The 19113-nt window shown below is 39.3% G+C and overlaps 3 protein-coding genes across 3 annotated transcripts; 1 reads left to right on the forward strand and 2 right to left on the reverse strand.

Annotated features, from left to right (window-relative positions):
• Positions 1-1286: 1286 nt before the first annotated feature.
• Positions 1287-8710, reverse strand: kyat1 (kynurenine aminotransferase 1). Its single transcript, XM_022219325.2, has 13 exons — positions 8419-8710; positions 8282-8340; positions 7544-7691; positions 7217-7366; positions 6545-6631; positions 6305-6427; positions 6006-6126; positions 5847-5923; positions 5654-5743; positions 2652-2838; positions 2479-2555; positions 2212-2298; positions 1287-1718 (listed from the first exon to the last, which is right to left on the reverse strand). The coding sequence occupies exons 1-13, from the start codon at positions 8488-8490 to the stop codon at positions 1659-1661; spliced, it is 1338 nt and encodes a 445-aa protein (XP_022075017.1). The 5' UTR covers positions 8491-8710; the 3' UTR covers positions 1287-1658.
• A 2146-nt stretch (positions 8711-10856) lies between these two features.
• On the reverse strand, positions 10857-14147 carry surf6 (surfeit 6). The gene is given in 5 exon segments (XM_022219336.2): positions 10857-11709; positions 12108-12190; positions 12294-12506; positions 13923-13982; positions 13985-14147. Coding segments are annotated over 5 exon segments (1074 nt in total). The 5' UTR covers positions 14013-14147; the 3' UTR covers positions 10857-11019.
• A 1354-nt stretch (positions 14148-15501) lies between these two features.
• Positions 15502-18790, forward strand: LOC110969285 (surfeit locus protein 1). The gene is given in 7 exon segments (XM_051938949.1): positions 15502-15505; positions 15558-15633; positions 17093-17169; positions 17172-17283; positions 17375-17447; positions 18388-18489; positions 18491-18790. Coding segments are annotated over 7 exon segments (744 nt in total).
• Positions 18791-19113: the final 323 nt, after the last annotated feature.

The raw sequence follows: 19113 nt of genomic DNA on the forward strand, positions 1-19113 counted from the left end.
GCATTGACCTTCCTCTGTTTTCAGCTAAAACTTCCTGTTTTTCTCCAACAGCAGGCATTTGAACTGATTTATATTTGTATTTTCTTTGACATTTTAAATGCAATATTTGAACTGATGTGGTACATTTTAAATTATATTTTTTAGATATTACACTGTTAACACTGAAATCACTGGCATCCCTATAGTTCCAGTGCCTTTAATGAGTAAAAACTTCAAGACTTAATTCTTTGTGCAAACTGGGACTAGACTAACACTGGAAGTCAAAACAAGAAGCAAAGTATGCACACTTAAAGAATAAAGGACAAAGGAATGATTGGCAGAGTGAGTCAGCTGATCTCAATCCGTCTGAGCTAAAGTCCATAAAGGCAGAGAGCCCCACAGACAAAGCAGTGTTGAAAATGGTTGTGGTTAAGGCCTTTGGGTGAATCACCACAGTGTCTGCTGATGTCTGTGGGTCAAATACTTCAGACAGTCATCAACTAAAAACCTATTTCTACAAAATATGATGATTTTGCTTGCCTTCGTGTGTCTCTGTACAGTTACTTTTAAATGTTTGTTGGTGTTTTACTGTTTACTATAAAGAACGCTCTCCTGAAGTTGCAATCACATGCAACCCTCAGCTGCATTAAATCAGACTGTTAGTATTTATATATGTACAGTAAACATCATAATTACTCAGTGAGATGGGCTTCAAAAAATGAAGGGGTAAAATTCTTGAAATCCTTTGTGTTGATGGAGAACATTTGCATAAAATAATCTGGCTTTGATTTTGTATAAACACATGTTGTTCTTTGAGGATGTAGATCTGATGTATGAGCAGAAAGATGGTTGTCAGTCCCAGAAGAGGAACAGCTCAGGCTGCCACTGAGTTTTAACAAACACTCGGGGCTCAGATGTTCTTCTGGTAGAAACCACCTTATTCTTTTTCATGTTTAAAAGCACAGAAGAGTAAACAGTTTGCTGACAGAATTTTATATCTGTCTGTACAGCATAGAAAGTCTTGTATAGTTTAGGTGCCAAAAGTTCAGCGGTGTCAGAGCACTGCATATTATCCTTTACCAACTGTTCTTATCAGCGCTTTCACATAAACTCCAATTGACCCTACCTGTCAATATAACAAATTATATTGATTTATTGTGATAAACACTTTGTAAAGGCTGCTGAAATGTGAAGAAATAAAAACTTCCCTCACAAATCTACACAGAAATGAGCAGCTTGGGTAATTTTCTGTTTAGATTTCTTTATGTTTGGCATACAATATGCTCACTACACAGACACTCAGGAACTATAATATGCAAATTTATTGATCAGACAAGAGCCAAATAAAGTTTTAACAAGGCTACAGGGCACAGAGGAGTTACCTAGAACAATTTATGAAAGCTTTATTAAACTCTTTGCTTAGTGTGATTTTAGACAAATATCCCTGCAGTTTAAATGTGACATACAGTAGAGGTGCTTAATTTAATTTAAAAAAAAAAATCAACTATACAGTTCTTTTATAATTATTGACAAGTTAGTATGAGTTTCCTGAAAGTAGATGCTCATCAAAAACACAGAATACTGTCATATTTTTCCTGAGGAAGCAGACCAAACCACTTTAAGAAGCCCGATAAAGTCAACTATAAATGGACGGACAATGCCTCACAGCACGGCTAATTTTATTCTTGTTGACTCCACTTTCTCAAGATGTCCTCTGCTGCTTCCAGCGTGGAGTCCTCCTGTCGGACAAAAATGGTGACTTTGATTAAAGAGAACTAACAAAAAGCAACATAGTGAGACATTCATGTCAATTAATGATGTGATGGAAACTCCTGTGAGAACGTGGGAGCAAGTAAATTATGTTGACAGGTGCCAAGGAAATTCAGCAAACCCAACAAATGTATTAAAGTGTGCAAGTGTTTACTGATTAGAAGCTTGATGAAGAGTTAAAGATGTCATGATACAGGTGAAATGTGTCCTTATCATATCAATAATAAAATTCCTTTTAAAGTGAGTGTGTGTTACTCCTCACAGATCTCATCAGGCTATTCTTTCGGCATAAGACCACCAAATGTCCTTGGGGTGTAACAAAGAACAATCACTTACTTATAAATGGCCTGTGTGGAGCCCTTAGGTTTCTAAGCTCTGACAATGATCAGTTTAGTCAGTGACCCTCTGGCCCATTTTCCAGAGCAATTGTAGCAGAGAGTCTTTCACAGATAAGATCTTTACCTTGACGAAACAGAATCTAATGTATTTGTCAAACTCCTTCCTGTGCTCTGGACTGTAGAACGCAGAGACGGGGATTGTTGCCAAACCCTGCAGGGACAAAACAGTCAAATAAATTAAGAAAAATCAAAAAAGGAGGAAAAGTAAAAGACATTTTTAATACAGCAGTGTCTGCCAAAATGAAAAGTGGCGCAAAGCATTTGTCCCACCTTCATTCCTTTATTCAAAATAAACTACAACAATAATTTTGATGAAATCTTAAATCTTTACCTTCTCTTTAATTAGCCATTTAACAAATCGAAAGTCAAAGGGTTCATCCGTGTTGCTCTGGTCATTGAGGTTTACCTCTGTTAAAAAAAAAGAGAGAGTAAATATGAATTCAAATTCCGGTATAAATAGATGAGAATGAATGCAGCCAGTTCAGCTGATTGTTGATCGCTCACTGATGGAGGAGACGTCAGTGATCATGAAATAGCCTCCCTCTGGCATGATGGGCTGTAAACCAACGCTCTGCAGACACGAGGCCAGCTTCTCTCTCTTGTGATGGAGCATGGCAGGAAGTTGCTTGAAGTAGCTCTCTGGTTTCCCAAACATCTCGTATTCCCTCTCAAATCCGTGAGCTACTGCCTCCTGTTGATGAGAGGGAGGGATGAAAAGACCTGAGTAGGATCTACAAGAGTTTCAACATTAACATCAATCATACATTGGTGTAAACTTGACAAAGCAAAACATTTAAAACAATCAACAAATGAAATAGTAAGAAAAGCAGTACTCCGCCAAGACTGTCCATTCCTCAGTTTGTGTATTCAGAAATCATGGCAACAATCTGGCCATGTAATATAGATCTACCCACAAACTAACACAAAAAATAAAAAATTACCTTGCGTGAGCACAGGCATGTGTACGTTATGGACAGATACAGAATTGCATGATCGAAATATGTAGCACGTCGAGTAAATTGATTTAGGTAAGTGACACAGCGTTCACTTGTTGTCATGGTTACGGTGGTGCCATGCTGGCTGCTATATCTCGCAATGGGAAATTCTTAACAAATCTGTGGATCCAGACCACAAGCTGCACCACTGCCAATATCTAATGAGGTAGTCCTTGTGTCATTTGTGACTTTCCCTGAAAATGTCACCCAAATTTTTGAGTAATGTTGCACATGGGCAGAGAGATTCACAGACAAACGTGCACCAATCGTCACATCGCTCTTCTGCGTTCCTTGGTGGAGTAATAAAACATATATGCTCGTTTACATATTCCATTAAATCACTTAAATTAAACAGCACAGCTCTAATAGTCTTTTCAAATTAAACCCTTAAATGCAGATTTTTCCCTGTAAATTGTATACTTGGTTGGTTTTAATGGGTGAAATAAGCTTATCTTCCAGACAATTTTATTGACAATACACACGTGGACAAAATTGTTGGTACCCCTCAGTTAAAGAAGGAAAAACCCACAATTCTCACTGAAATCACTTGAAACTCACAAAAGTAACAATAAATAAAAATTTATTGAAAATTAAATAATCAAAATCAGCCATCACTTTTGAATTGTTGATTAACAGAATTATTTAAAAAAAAACAACTAATGAAATAGGGCTGGACAAAAATGATGGTACCCATAACTTAATATTTTGTTGCACAACCTTTTGAGGCAATCACTGCAATTAAACGATTTCTGTATTTGTCAATGAGCGTTCTGCAGCTGACAACAGGTATTTTGGCCCACTCCTCATGAGCAAACAGCTCCAGTTGTCTCAGGTTTGATGGGTGTCTTCTCCAAATGGCATGTTTCAGCTCCTTCCACATATGTTCAATGGGATTCAGATCTGGGCTCATAGAAGGCCATTTTAGAATAGTCCAACGCTTTTCTCTCAGCCATTCTTGGGTGTTTTTGGCTGTGTGTTTTGGATCGTTGTCCTGTTGGAAGACCCATGACCTGCGACTGAGACCAAGCTTTCTGACACTAGGTAGCATATTTCTCCCCAGAATGCCTTGATAGTCTTCAGATTTCATCGTACCTTGCACACTTTCAAGACACCCTGTGCCAGATGCAGCAAAGCAGCCCCAAAACATTACTGAGCCTCCTCCATGTTTCACCGTAGGGACAGTGTTCTTTTCTTCGTATGCTTGGTTTTTGAGTCTATGAACATAGAGTTGATGTGCCTTACCAAAAAGCTCCAGTTTGGTCTCATCTGTCCAAAGGACATTCTCCCAGAAGCTTTGTGGCTTGTCAACATGTATTTTTGCAAATTCCAGTCTCGCTTTTTTATGAGTTTTTTTCAGCAGTGGTGTCCTCCTTGGTCGTCTCCCATGAAGTCCACTTTGGCTCAAACAACGACGAATGGTGCGATCTGACACTGATGTACCTTGGCCTTGGAGTTCACCTTTAATTTCTTTGGAGGTTGCTCTGGGCTCTTTGGATACAATTCGAACGATCCGTCTCCTCAATTTGTCATCAATTTTCCTCTTGCGGCCACGTCCAGGGAGGTTGGCTACTGTCCCGTGGGTCTTGAACTTCTGAATAATATGAGCCACTGTTGTCACAGGAACTTCAAGCTGTTTAGAGATGGTCTTAATTAAATAATTTTTTTTCGGATGTCCTGGGACAATTCTCTCCTTCGCTTTCTGTTGTCCATGTTCAGTGTGGTACACACCTTTTCACCAAACAGCAGGGTGACTACTTGTCTCCCTTTAAATAGGCAGACTGACTGATTATGAGTTTGGAAACACCTGTGATGTCAATTAAATGACACACCTGAGTTAATCATGTCACTCTGGTCAAATAGTTTTCAATCTTTTATAGAGGTACCATCATTTTTGTCCAGGCCTGTTTCATTAGTTTGTTTTTTTAAATAATTATGTTAATCAACAATTCAAAAGTAATGGCTGTTTTTGATTATTTAATTTTCAATAAATTTTTATTTATTGTTACTTTTGTGAGTTTCAAGTGATTTCAGTGAGAATTGTGGGTTTTTCCTTCTTTAACTGAGGGGTACCAACAATTTTGTCCACGTGTGTAGCTGCATGACAATCATAAATGGTGCATCATGTCCATTTCTGTTTTCCCTAAAGGCTAGTATGACATTCTGTAATTCTGGAGGCTCTGGGATTGAGATTATGAAATTATAACTGAATGGGAGACGTTTGTCTGTCTGTATATCTGTTTTCTCAACAACTGGTAATTTGATCTGACTGTGTTCTTGGTGTGTGTATTGCTATGGACCCAATTAAGAGCAGTGACAAGTTTGAAGCAGACTGTGCTTTTTTTGGGTCGCAGTGGTCTTCTGACTGCATGGAGTCTAAGTCACCCCTTTTGCGAATAACTAAAGCCAGAAATGCACAACACTGCTAAAAGGAATTACATTTCTTACGCTTTGTCAACCCAGTCCTGAAAAATGACACAGTACGAATGTTTTTTCAAGGAATTATGTGTTCACCTGAGCAGCTGTTGCACAGTGGTAAACAGAGTTCTGATGGATGGTTTTCATGTGTTTGATTAAATGTTCAGAGCTGATGACCCAGCCAACCTGAAAAAAAAAAAAACACACACACACATATGTCTCCAGTCAAATCAGGTCAAATTAACAACGTGCAGCAAGTAAGAAAAGGACATTGCACTCTATGTGTTACCTTCCATCCAGTCGCACTGAAGGTCTTTCCAGCACTCCCAATAGTAACAGTTCGTTCCCACATACCAGGAAGGCTGGCTGTCGATGACACAAACATAACAACAGATAATGATAATGCTGCTCTCTGGTTTGTGTGCATTCTGCTCTGGCTGCATCTCACCTATCTTTACATGCTTGGCTCCATCATATGTGAGCCACTCGTACACCTCATCACTGATGCACAGCAAATTGTGTTTGATACACAGATCTGCAATCATCTGGAGCTCCTCAGTCTTATAAACCTGTAACGAACGAGAACATTCTATAAAACAACAAAGCTCCACGGGAAAAAAAAAAAATCATATCAGTTGGATGTTTCACACCCAGGACAGCAGATGTATGTGCATCACTCTCAAACTCATACTGGTGCAATATCTGAGCAAAACAAGATCTCCTTTTAAAGCACATCACAGGTCATACCTTGCCCAGTGGGTTGTTGGGAGTGTTGATAACAATGGCTTTTGTGCGTGGAGTGATTTTACTGGCCAGTTCCTCTGCAGAAAGAACCCAATCTCCACTCGACAGCACAGTGCTGCCCTCTCTCTGTCATAATCAAAATAAAACAACAAAATATTTGTGGTAGTCATATATTTAAGTCCACATACATGACATTCTCAAAATATGTTCTCGTGTTCTGATAAATGAATATGAAGCACTCACTGGTCTCAGAGGCACATACACCGCCTTTCCACCAGCCATCACCACCATCGGCTGGTAGCAGTCAAAGAACGGTTCAACAATTATGACCTGAAAGACAAATTCCATTTTTTATAAACACATAAAATTCAATAATAGGATTTTTTTTCCAGTTCTTGACATCTATTTCAACTTGTGAGGGGTTTAATTACAGCGTAGTTAACTACAGAGTGATTTCAAACTACTGGATAACTGTGTGGATATGAATTCACATAACCCAATGTACTCAGGAAACTTCCGTGATTAACTTTGGCCATGTAAATATAAGAAGTTGGCTTTGTAAGCAGCCGGTTGAAACTGGCTGCTCAGAAATTGATGATATCAGTTTGAAAGAACATTCTGTAACTCATGGTAATGTAACTTGTTTATGTGCCTGCTTAAAACCTAGACAGTTTCCACCTATTGTCAGTCATTCGTTCAGACTGTGCCCTGTCCAAGTGATTCCTTTCGTAAGTAAAACGTTGCTTTAACTTGAGAGATGACTCTGAGCATTAATTTGGAGGAGTCAAGATTCCACTGAAGAATTTTCCTGACAATACACACACACAAACAATTACTGATTTTAAACTGCTATTTTCCCTAATTCTTGCTTCACAACAGAACATCTCAGCCTAATGTGACTGTTGCCTTTTGTACCTCATCTCCTTCATCAACCAGCGCCTGAAATGCAGAGAAGAGAGCCTGATATGCTCCAACTGTCACCAGGATGTCTTCAAGGGGATCGATGTCATGTCCTACAATCCTACTGAAGAATTTAGCCAGATTTTTTACAAGAGGAGGATGGCCCTGAGGAAAGAAATAGCATAAAAACATAAAGCGACTCTCACTGTTTGTTTTTAGGTCCTCTAGTCTTATTAATATCTGATAAACATGTGTGAAAATAATCCCAACCTTAAAAATTTACATATTTTTCTCATATTCATAGAAGCATAAACATGTGCTCTAGTGTTTATTTCCACTTACAAAAGCTCGGGTGTACTGGTGCATTTGGGGTCCTCCATTTATGGCTTTACAGAAAGCATCCTGGATAAACTGAGGGGGGGAAAAGTCAGGAAATCCCTGTCCGAGGTTCACTGCTTTGTAGTCTGCTGCTAGCTGTGTAAACTCAACCCTGTTGGTGCAAAAATAGGCCAGGAAATGCAACAATGTTACTAAAACTATCATAAAGAACCAAAAACCATCCACTGCGACAACCATATTATGATACCAGTGCTCCTGCAACCATATTGAAAAGTATCTGCACAAGTAAATAGGTAAGATCATAATCCATTACAATTACGCATGTTTCAAAACAAATTACTTGACTGTTAAAAACGTGTAGAATAGAAAACAATCTGAGAGTTCTTCATTTCTTTCAAGATTCCTTTAGTATCAAAGTCAGAGATAGTTGTCCAACGGTTTACTCAAACAGAAAATGAAAGCAACAATCTGACTACTTCACTTCCCAAAATAATGGAAATATAAAATAAGGCCAGTAACTCAGTGTAAGAAAAGGAAAGTAGCAGGAATGAATCTGGTCTAGGTTGTGTGCCACCCCTGTGATCCACCAATCAGATGGTTATCAACAGCACTGGTGAGTGACATTAAATTCTCTGACAGGCTCGACTCAATACACTAATATGAGACAAGAAGTAGCAGACATTCCTCTGAAGATCTGACTGAGAGCAGCTACCAACACAGCTCAAGTCAAAGTCCACTCACCAGACGTTTTTATCCACACCGTCTGTTCTGCGTGCATGAAGCCGTCTGGACATGATTATCTAGAATTAAAACACAATTTTATTAATTTTTAGCCACTGTATTAACATTTCTGTTCTGTTCACTGCAGCTGCACTCACCTTGTGATTGTTTCTGACTGAACTCTGACGAATTACAATCACACTAGCAGCCACATTCCTGATTATTCCCATCAATGATAATCATCGCCTCGGACAGCACAGCACAGCACAGCACAGCACTGATTTGAAGCCGTCACCGAATAATACGAAATAGCGCTATTAACGTTTCGTCTTACTTGACACTGTCATTTAACTTTGCAGTAAATATTTGTATAGCGGTGAAAGACGAATTAACTTCTGGCACCTCCCCTTCAACCTCCTTGTCTTTCATTTTCACTTCCTGTCTGGGCGGAGCGAGACGGTCAGAAACAGCGACACTGACGGTTTACACCGACAAACACATCCACCGTCACTCACACAACCAGCTCCGGAGCCAACTGCAGTATATTAAGTGATAAGAATTTAAACTTGGTAATTGTATTTAGAATAGGGTGATATCAGGTAAATTGGGCCATCAGGTAAAATGGGCCATTTAAGCTTTGGATGTCATAGCCCCTCTGATTTTTAGAGCCAATGACAGCAAATGGTCTCAAATGTTTGCCACAACTGTACTTAACATGAAACAACAGATTTTATTGGTCTGTGGTTGTTTTTGTGAGCGGAGATAAGATTCAAATCCACACTGCACCGGAAAACTGCGTGGTGAGTGGACTGGCATAAGAATTTCTGATAAAAATTATAAGGATGATAAGTCAATTAAAGAAACGTGTATATATAAAATTTTTGATGTATAATATCTGTCTTGATGACACCTATCAGAAATAATGCTCAAAGTTTGGTATTTGGACATTATTTTTCAAAGATTGACGTTTTTGTTAGTGGCCCAATTTAGCTGAACCTATTCAGGTAAGTTGGGCCCCCTGGTTTCAGCTAAAATGGGCCACCCTTTTTGTCAGTCACACATGCACACATGTACACATTTGAAGGGAATGGAGTAGGCATTTATGTGAAAAGGATGCATCTGCCTAAAAACAATGATGATCAGTGTTTTTAGTAGCAATCCACTGACTTTATCTGCAGTTAGTATGGCAAACAAGAAGCAAGTGAGAGGAAAAGAGAGAGGGACTGAGAGATGGAGGAAGAAAGGAGACAAGCAGAGGAGACAGAAAGTGAGAGAACAGTTGAGGATAGATGAAGAGAGGAGGAACAAGGACCAGAGAGGAAAAGAGATGACCCAAAGGCAACAGAGGAATGGATCAAGTGTCTAGTGTTCAATCTGGTGCCATGAGAGCTGTGGCAAAGAGAACGACATCTATGATGATGACGGCTTCACCTGTCAGGACTGTATTTAAATTTGTGGTTTAAGTAGCCTAGGCTATGACATATGTACCTACCTAAGCACATACACATTTTAAAATTTTGACTATTTAGATATTATCGAGGTTCAGTGTATGCATTCATCCCATTTGTAGACCTAGTAGGTTGCAGTTGTTTTTTTTATCATTATTTATGTGTTTTATATCCAAGTACACGGTGCCATGTGGATTCAATACATTTGCCATGAGCAGATCAGTTAATCATTTACAATGTAATGAATTGTCCTGATATTATTAAATTGTTCTTACACAGTATGTTGCCATATTGACAGTTTTTTTTTACAATAAAAATTGATGACTATCCCTTTGCAGTTGGACTGGCCCAACTTACCTGATAAGCGTCCCATTTTACCTGATCAGCTGGCCCATTTTACCTGAACTTTGCTTGTGTAAAAAAATTGGTACAGCTGATGTATCAAGACCTGTAGGAACTAAACAATCTGATTTACTAGATAATTTCAAAACAAAATTAAAAGAAAACATCCATTACTAGCCATAAAACCACATTTTAATAGAATACATTGTTTTTTGTTAGTGCTACAAGCGATTTACCAAAAAGTGGCCCATTTTAGCTGATATCACCCTAGTTAAACATTTTGGGAAATGCGTTTAAAGTATGTTATCTTCCGGAGTTCATACCACTCATTCAAATGCCTCCGCCGCAGGTTGCCAGGCACATAGACATATATACATATATCCGTATATATGTCTATGGCCAGGCAACCTCAGTACAGGCTTTAATCACTGCGCTTTTCAAAGAAGTAGTTCCTCACAAAACCCCTACATGAAACTAAATATTGCCGTTTTTACATCATTTCTATACAGGTTTAGGAAAATATAAAACATGTAAATAACTGAGCAAATTCTGGCAGGTGTTTTTTTTAAACTTTCAGCCAATGCAGGCAAGCTTTCTATTCTGAATACTATGCTAATTTAACTAACCAGCAGCATTCTAGCTTCACATTTTAAGGAAGAGACATAAATTGTGGTATTAATCTTCTCATCTAGCTCTTGCAAAGATATCCATTTAGCTTCTTGCCTGAAGTGTCAAGTTATTCCTTCCAAAGACATATACCCATAGGGTTATTTTTTTCGTAAAATAAGCAAACAAACCTGACAATCGATGTTTCCGTGTATTTTATTGACCATGACACATAATACTCCTGGACAACAAGATGGTGGACATTTGAACCAATATTTGCACAATTAACACACTTCCATATCACGCCAGTGCAATATAGAGACTGATTTACTTATTGGACATTTCATAAGTTATCTTTTTCCTCTAAACTGCAGCTTTTTTCAAGTCCTCAGGCAGTACTCTGCCCTTTTTTCTCGCCCTGTCCTTCTTCTTCTCCGTTTTGACTTGTTTGCGTTTCTGGAGGTTCTTCCGCCTCTTGTCCTGCCGATGCTGCATCTTTTCTACGATGTTCTCGCTACGTTTGTTCCAGCGCTTCTTCCTCTGATCATGCCTCTTCTCCTTCTTCTTCAGTGAGGCTCGCAGCATGTCCTCGTCGTCTTTGATTTTGATGCCCTCTGCCTTATAGAGCAGGTTGGTCCACTGGATCTTCTTCTCCAGTTCACGGGCCTTTTCCTCGTCTTTCTCCCTCAGCTGTTCCACCTTTGCTTTGCGGGCCTCCACACGGCTGAGGAGCTGCTTGTAATTCTTTCCCGTCAGTGGCGTAACCTGACCCTTTACACTCCGTTTCTTGTTCTTCTTTTTCTGTATTTTATCTACGTATCCCTCTTCCACAGTCTCCACCTTGTTGAACACAATAGCTGTCTCATTTCTTTTGCTGGAGGCAGGAGCAGGCTGTTGTTCCTGTTTTATCTCTGGAATCTGCTCCTGGCCATTTTTCTCTGCCAGTTTCTTCATGAGAAATTCTTTCCTCTTCCTCTTCTTGCGCTCCCGCTCGAGCTTTCGCTTTGCACGCTTTGCCTGGACTGCCTCTGATAACGCATCCTTTGGGGGTCCCTTAAAAAGATGAGTCAACATGATTAGTTTCAAACAATAAAGTTAAGAATGTCCAAAGTACAACAGAGGTCAGTCTTCTTCATGTTGAATTTAACTGCACATACATAATTCAGTCCTTTAGTGTCTGCAGTATCTCCTGTATCAAATCTAAGTTTCTACCAACCAAATTAAACTATAACAAATTCCTGCCACGCATGTTCTGGTCACAGCTAGGACTTGATTTAACTCCATAAATGCATGATGTTAGACATGAAATCTATTTAACTGGATCTGATCTTTCAATCTGCACAGTTTCCAATTCGCATCAGAATGAGCATAAGAGCATCCAAATGTAATGTTTTAAATGGGCTCTAACTTCCTTTACAACTGATTTTCTGCACTTTTGAAATATTGCATACCTGGCCTCTGGACTCTTCAATCTTTTCATGTAGCCTCTTGCGCAGGACATCTACTGTGGAAAAGCTGGAGTCTGCATTTCCTCCTTTAAGAAAAAAGAAGAAAAAATGAGATCCAAAATGCAAAGGAAATCCTAAATCAACACTATGACATTAGAGCTTTACTGAACTTGCATAAGCTTACTGTACCTTGAGGCTTCTGTGTCGTAGCTCCATTTACACTCTGAGGTTTGGGCCCATGTGCTTTTCCTGTTGCCGGACTTTTCTGTGCTGCTGGAGAGGGCTGAGTCTTCTTTTGGGGTTTGGGAGTCTTTTCATCAGCGCCCTTGTCTTTAAAATGCTTCTTTTTGCATTTTTTCTTCTTCTTTGGTTCACCAGCATCACTTTTACCTTTGAAATGAACTACAAACAGACAAACACACGTTTTAACGATCACGTATACTACACAGAATATTCATAGTAGTCTATTCACTGCCTTGGTGTAATTATCTGTACAGCTATCAGACTAGGAACTTATAAGGTTTATGCAATACACACTAATTGTAGAAAAATTGGTTAATGTAGATCCGATGCGCAATCATTTGCTTTTCACATGTACCTGAAGCAATTAATTGACTAATAAATTTGTTGTTAATTATTACATTTAATACCAATTATTAGTTTGAGTTTGCCTTTATAAGAAACAAATACATTTAAATCAACCAATTCCAGCTTCTGAAAGATTAAGATTTTCTTGTGTCTTTGCTCATCTATGACAGTAAACTGAATATCAATGGGTTGCGGACAAAACAAGACATTTGAGGACATTGTTTTGGGCTTTGGCAAACAATGGTTGACAGTTTTCATCATAAAATAAAGTAATCAATTAATCGAGAAAATACCTGAGATATTAGCCGTTTTGAAATGTCATTGCAGTTAGCAGACAGGAACTAAACTAGTTTGGCAATACAAACTAATTTAAGGAAAATAAGTCAGTGCAGATCTTATGATTTTGTTACCGCATTGCTAACCTCATAATCATCTTGTTTCCTCATTTTCTAAGAAACAATCTCCAGTTTCAGCTGACATAGTGGGTGACTCTTCTCCTCAGAGACTAATGTAGTCAGCTGTAAACATTTTGTTGCTTTTTTTTTTAAGTGGATGATGATAAGCATAGCTAGGCCTCAACTTTGGAAGTGTTTCTGTTATTAGAAATCTGTTTACATTTTTGAAACTGGCAGGCTAAATAATTCTTGCACAATAAATTGTACTTTTCTGTTGTTTAAGGCTGCGATTAACAATTACTTTGATGATCAATTTTTGTTTGACTCCTTAAAATGAGGGAAATTCTTTTTGAAGCCTCCAATCATAGGCTGCACATGTGATTTTCTCCTCAGATATTGCTTCATTTAAATCTTTTTTATGGCCTTGAACCTGTAAAGCTACAATACTGCAATCAATCGAACTAAACAATTATTTGTCTGCAAAAACGTCAGATAAAGAAAAAAGTTACACAAAATTGTCCTAATATCTGAATAGGCCCAAACGATAAATATATTATGAAAATGTGAATATATATACACACACAATTGTAAATAATTAACTATTCCTGCTATTTGACATGGATAAATGAACACGATCAGGAAAGGCTGCAGTGGAGCACCTCCTCTGGTGAACTGTGGTAATAAACTGGAATTTTTATGACATATACTGAATTTTACACCTTTTACTACAACAGCTAGCACATAAATTACAAGAGCACACATTAAAGCTTCCACCTATAGAACAGAAAATTGTGTTGGAAGGAGGAAATTAGCAGAAATATGAAGCTAACATTACCAAACGGTCTCTTCTTTGGCTCCTGGTCTCGTTGAGAAAAGACTTTGCTTGCAAGTTTTGAATGTACGAGTCCTTAGAGGCGAGATCCATGTCGACAAATGAACCGCCTTTAATTAAGCTGAAACACAATGAAAACGGAGAAATTCACGGATAAAAAATATCAACACATTTCTGAACACACGTGTGTAAACCTAACGGGGCGGAGCTTCACTATACCGGAAGTAGTAACACTAAACTCTGTCCCCCTCCGAGCAGAAACATGTTGGATGTCAGTTATGTAGCTCTTATGTAGTCGGTTGTTTCATCCATTTCTACCCGATTTTCATCAGTGTTTTGAACCAGCATGACTTCATTGAAACCACTGCTGGCCTATACCAGCAAGGTGCTTCTGACACTAAAGAAACAGGTACGTTTTTTTGCGTTACTTACTTCTCGAACAAAATACTATCTGAATGTCACCGAAGTTCAGTGTGTTTTCTATCATTGCAGACTCATGTCATTTACATCAAGAGGACTTTGTTGCTGAGCAGACTTCCACTCTTCAAACGTGCAGATGGTATGAAAAATGATGCTCATGATGACACTTTCAGCTCACTTCTTTCACTTCCATTATTTTAAAAACAGTAAACACTTACCATGTTGGCAATGTCAACTAAAAGAAGAAATACAGGAGGACAATACAAGTGATTTAGTTTTTTGTTTGTTCGTTTGCAAAAGGTACCAATAGTTTATATGCTGAAGCTTAGATTCCATATAAAAACATTTAGTACCAGAAAAACGTTTCATCCCATACATGGTATTTCACTTATTGGCATTATGAGGACTGACTATTTAATAGACTGATGTTCTGGGAAACATTCCTGTTGTGCATCTGAAATGTAAGTTACAGTCACTCCCTATTTAAAATAGCTTCTTTTTGTACCATGATAGATATTTTTACATTTACATTTAGCTACAAGTATATGTCAGATCTAATGTTTCCAGTTTTTGCCTCTATCTGTCATCACTCTGTGATCCTGAACAATGCCCTGCCCACAATACGTAATAGCCAGCTACCAAAACTAGAGAAATAAATGATGAAAATTGAAGCTTTAAAATTACACATATAGTAAATATTAATCAACTCAGGCATTTTAGTGAAGTCTTGTGTTGGAGTTTGTCTATTCAAGTTTTGATTGCAATCTTCCTTTCAGTTATTCCCTACTTTATAGTGATACAATGGCAAATTACTTATATTAATACTGCTTATTATCTGTAATAATCCAGCAAGATCTTGCAAAAACAATTCCAGTTTGATAACATGCTAACATCTGGGGTAACATCCATAGCTAATTCCTTAATTAAGCATTTGACATGACTTAATCAAGTTAGATTCCATAAAGACTCTACTTTGCACTGTACGTTTCCAGGCAGGTTCATCAACTTTGGCCGACTGTCCAGCACCACAGCAGCAGAAAAAGGAGAAGATTCCTTTCTCAAATGGTTCCTGCTGCTCATTCCCCGTCACCACCTTTGGCCTTGGCTCATGGCAGGTACAGCACAATCAGTTTTGTCTCCACTTTTAAGATGAAGTACCCTGATGTGTCTTTGTTGTTGTTGTGGAATTTACTACTTTTTTTCGGTGTAGGTGAAAAGGGCGGCAGTGGAAAATATCACTGATTGATGACCTGATGAGACTCACCAATGCAGAGCCTATTCCTCTTCCTCTTGAGTAAGGAAATGCTCGATCACACGTCAAGGTCAAACAGCACGTCATACTGAAGGTCCTTACACACCCGGGTGCGTTTTTTACGTGCGTTTTTTTTGGGACGTCAATATTTTTTTCGAAACCTGCATCCTGTCAATACACGCGTTCACATCGGCAACGTTTTCTCGCTCAGCGATTTTGCTGCATTTATTTTTTTCGCATCACGGTCGATTTTCTAAAGTTCGCATTCTTGTGACCACTTCTGACCAATCAGACTGCGTGTTGTTGCGACGTCCCGCTCCAGCTGCTGCTGGGACAGGTCAGTGACACTGGATTTCTGCTTAATCGGCGATCTCTGAGATTCAGACATGTGTAGGCTTTTAAAGAAACCGTCAGAATCGCGGGGTTTTCGTTTTGTTTTTTGTACACGAAGAACTGTGAACAATCAAACAGAACTTTCCGCTCATTAAATACGCACATTATAAACAACTGTTGCAGACACATGGCCAGTCGCTGCTCCGGATCAATCGGCTCCCTGAAATTAGTCCTTTGCTTCTTCAAACTTGGAGCTAGCTGTTTCAGAAGAACCTCAAACTGGCCGACGGACATCCGAAATAAGTTCTTGAAGCGACCGTGGTATAGTGTAAGCTCCTGAACCAAGCAGTGGAACTCACCAAGTTTCTCTCTCTTTTTTTTTTTTTTGTAGTATTGGGTGCACCCATGTGCTGCGCTTTCTTTTTCTTTTTTTCTTTCTCGCTTCCTCCTGGGACGCGTCTTCCTCCCCTTCGGAAAGTCGCAAAACGCATCGTGCTTGATATGTATGGACAATATTTCGCAATTCGCATCGCTCCCGGTGTGTAAGGACCTTGAGTCTGATTGTTGATAGCCGTGCACTGAAGTTCTGTGAAGTTGCACAGATAATAACAAGTAATTTAATATAATTAATCCAAAAATCTAGAAACATTTCTAAGTATTAGGCCCACTGTTATCAATATTTTATCAGTAATGGTTCAGAAAAAGATAAGTCACCTGTCTTAGTCGTGGCACAACCTCTTAAAGAATCAATTTAGGGACTTTACTAACGTTGTCAACATGTTCGGTTAACTTGAGATTAAGTGGGCTGGATGTGGCCCATGAACTAAAATGAGTTTGACACCCCTGCACTAAAGTCTTTTAGACAGATTTGGTGTACAAATGTATGATGATGAAATAGGCTTCACTGTTGACAACATCCAAAATAGCAATAAACACAAATGTGAAAAACTAATTCTTACAGGACCAAATCCTGAAGCGTGCTGGAGCCATAAATACACACAGAAAATAAGTCATTTATTTTTCTCTTTTGCATCCTCCAAAGACTTTTAAGTTTATATAAAAATCAAACAAGCCTCATTATTTGTCATATGTGCGTCCTCAATGTCTATATGTGTGTATGCTAGGCTTCAGTGTGCTTTTGCTTGTCATTTTTCTGCCTGTATCCTAGTCCTCATGAGCTGAACAGCCTGGAATACAGGAGGGTGAGAGTGCGTGGAAAGTACGACCACTCTCAGGAGCTGTACATCTCCCCCGCTCACCAGTCAACCCAGAGAAAGAGGCCAGAGAGGCAGGGACGCTGTCTTCAAGCGGAGAGACTGGCGCTAATGTCATCACTCCGTTCCACTGCACTGACCTCGGGTAAAGAACCAGATAAAGCATCACAGCCTGACCTGCACATCTGGATCCGACATGTTATTCACCACTGATCTGTGCTGTTTGTGTTACTAAGCATCACAATCCTGGTGAACAGAGGATATGTCCCAAGGCAGAAAATAAGACCAGAGACCAGGATGCAGGGGCAGGTTAGTATTTCAGGTCTGATCTGTAGTGTTGGACAGTCTCGATGTTTCTCTTACGTTGATTTAACACACGTTACACAAAAAACAAAGACTGACTCATTTCAAGCCATATAAGTTAAAAGTTCGTAATGTACCAGAATTAAAATTTGTTCTCTTTGTGAAACTGGTTCTTGGTCCCTTTTATCATAGTAAGATTTCTGACAACGGGCTTTTGGCAGACGCATTTCAATAACTTGACAGTGCTACTCATTAATGGCGCTTTTCCATTAGGACCTACTCCGCTCGACTCTACTTGGTTTGTGAGGTGTTCCATTAGGACATAGTATCTGGTACAGGTACTCTTTTAGTTCCTACTCAGCCGGAGTTCAAGCAAGCTGAATCAAGCTGATAATGTGACGTCTACAGGCCACTGATTGGACAGGGAGTGACGACACACGAGAGCGAGTCCTTCAAAAAAAAACAAAAAGAAGCTGACAACTCTCGTGGAACTTGGTAAAATTTGAATATGGCAACCAGACCTGTACTGTGGGCGAATGAAGAGGTCGAGACTTTTCTGTCTTGGGTGGTGGACCAAAGAATACAGACGGAGCTAGGCGGTGTGACTCGCACGAGAAAGTTTATCAGGAGGTCTCAGAGCGGATGGCCGTCCACAGATACAGTAGAACAATGAAGCAGTGTCCGGGAGAAGCTGAAAAAGCTCAGAAGTGTATTTGTGCTATGACGACTCCACCCGTGATGAGACGGCACTCATTGTAATCGGAAAACTACCTAGGTTGAGTCGCGTAGAGTCCGTGCTAATGGAAATTGCCATTAGTGTCAGCTTCCAGCCTCACGCAACCATTAACACAAAGTTAAACTGATGTAAATAACTGCACTCAAAGCTTCTCAGTCACTCTGAGCCTGTTCAGGCTAAGGGACTGAGTGTAATACTCCCTTTCTGCAGGTGGAGTGTGAGGTCGAAGTGGTGGGAGTCGTCAGGTTGACAGAGGTTCGTAAACCATTTGTACCGAACAATGACGTTGAGAGAAACCGCTGGCATTACCTGTGACCTGGATGCCATGTCCCAGGTCACTGGAGCTGTGCCCATCTTCATCGACGCTGACTATGGTAAGAACTCTTTAGTGACAAACTTAGTAATGCTCTCTGATTATAATCACATTAAATCTACAGCAGGCTCAGCAGTAATAATCCTACAGGTGTGCAGAATAGCTTACTTGTCACCAATTAGTGATTTGATATGTAGAGTGTTGTATCATGCAGGGAGTCACCATTCCTGGTGGACGCAGTGGGTGGACATTGACCAGAATCACACTGAGGAATTGAAGACACATGCAGTATATAGATAACATGGTAGGTAGAGGCTTTCCTTCGTTAATATTAGTCATTACTGTTATGTTGTTCTCTTCATATTTACTCAACTGTCAGTAATTCTTTTTTTTTTTCCATGAGGTACGGCCTTGTGTGGCAGCTACTGCCTACATGTGGTATGCAAAGTTCATCAGGAAGATTAAATTGTGATGATTTAAAGCATTGGAAATTGTTACATCATGAGATATTGGAAGTATTGTGATGGCAGTTTATTCATATGTAATCATGTGTAATTCATTTGAAATGCCATCAGGTCCAGTCTGACTCCATATGTTTATGTAAATAGCTTCTCTGAACACTT

The sequence above is a fragment of the Acanthochromis polyacanthus genome, chromosome 18 (genome assembly GCF_021347895.1).
Source record: "Acanthochromis polyacanthus isolate Apoly-LR-REF ecotype Palm Island chromosome 18, KAUST_Apoly_ChrSc, whole genome shotgun sequence".
NCBI lineage: Eukaryota > Metazoa > Chordata > Actinopteri > Pomacentridae > Acanthochromis > Acanthochromis polyacanthus.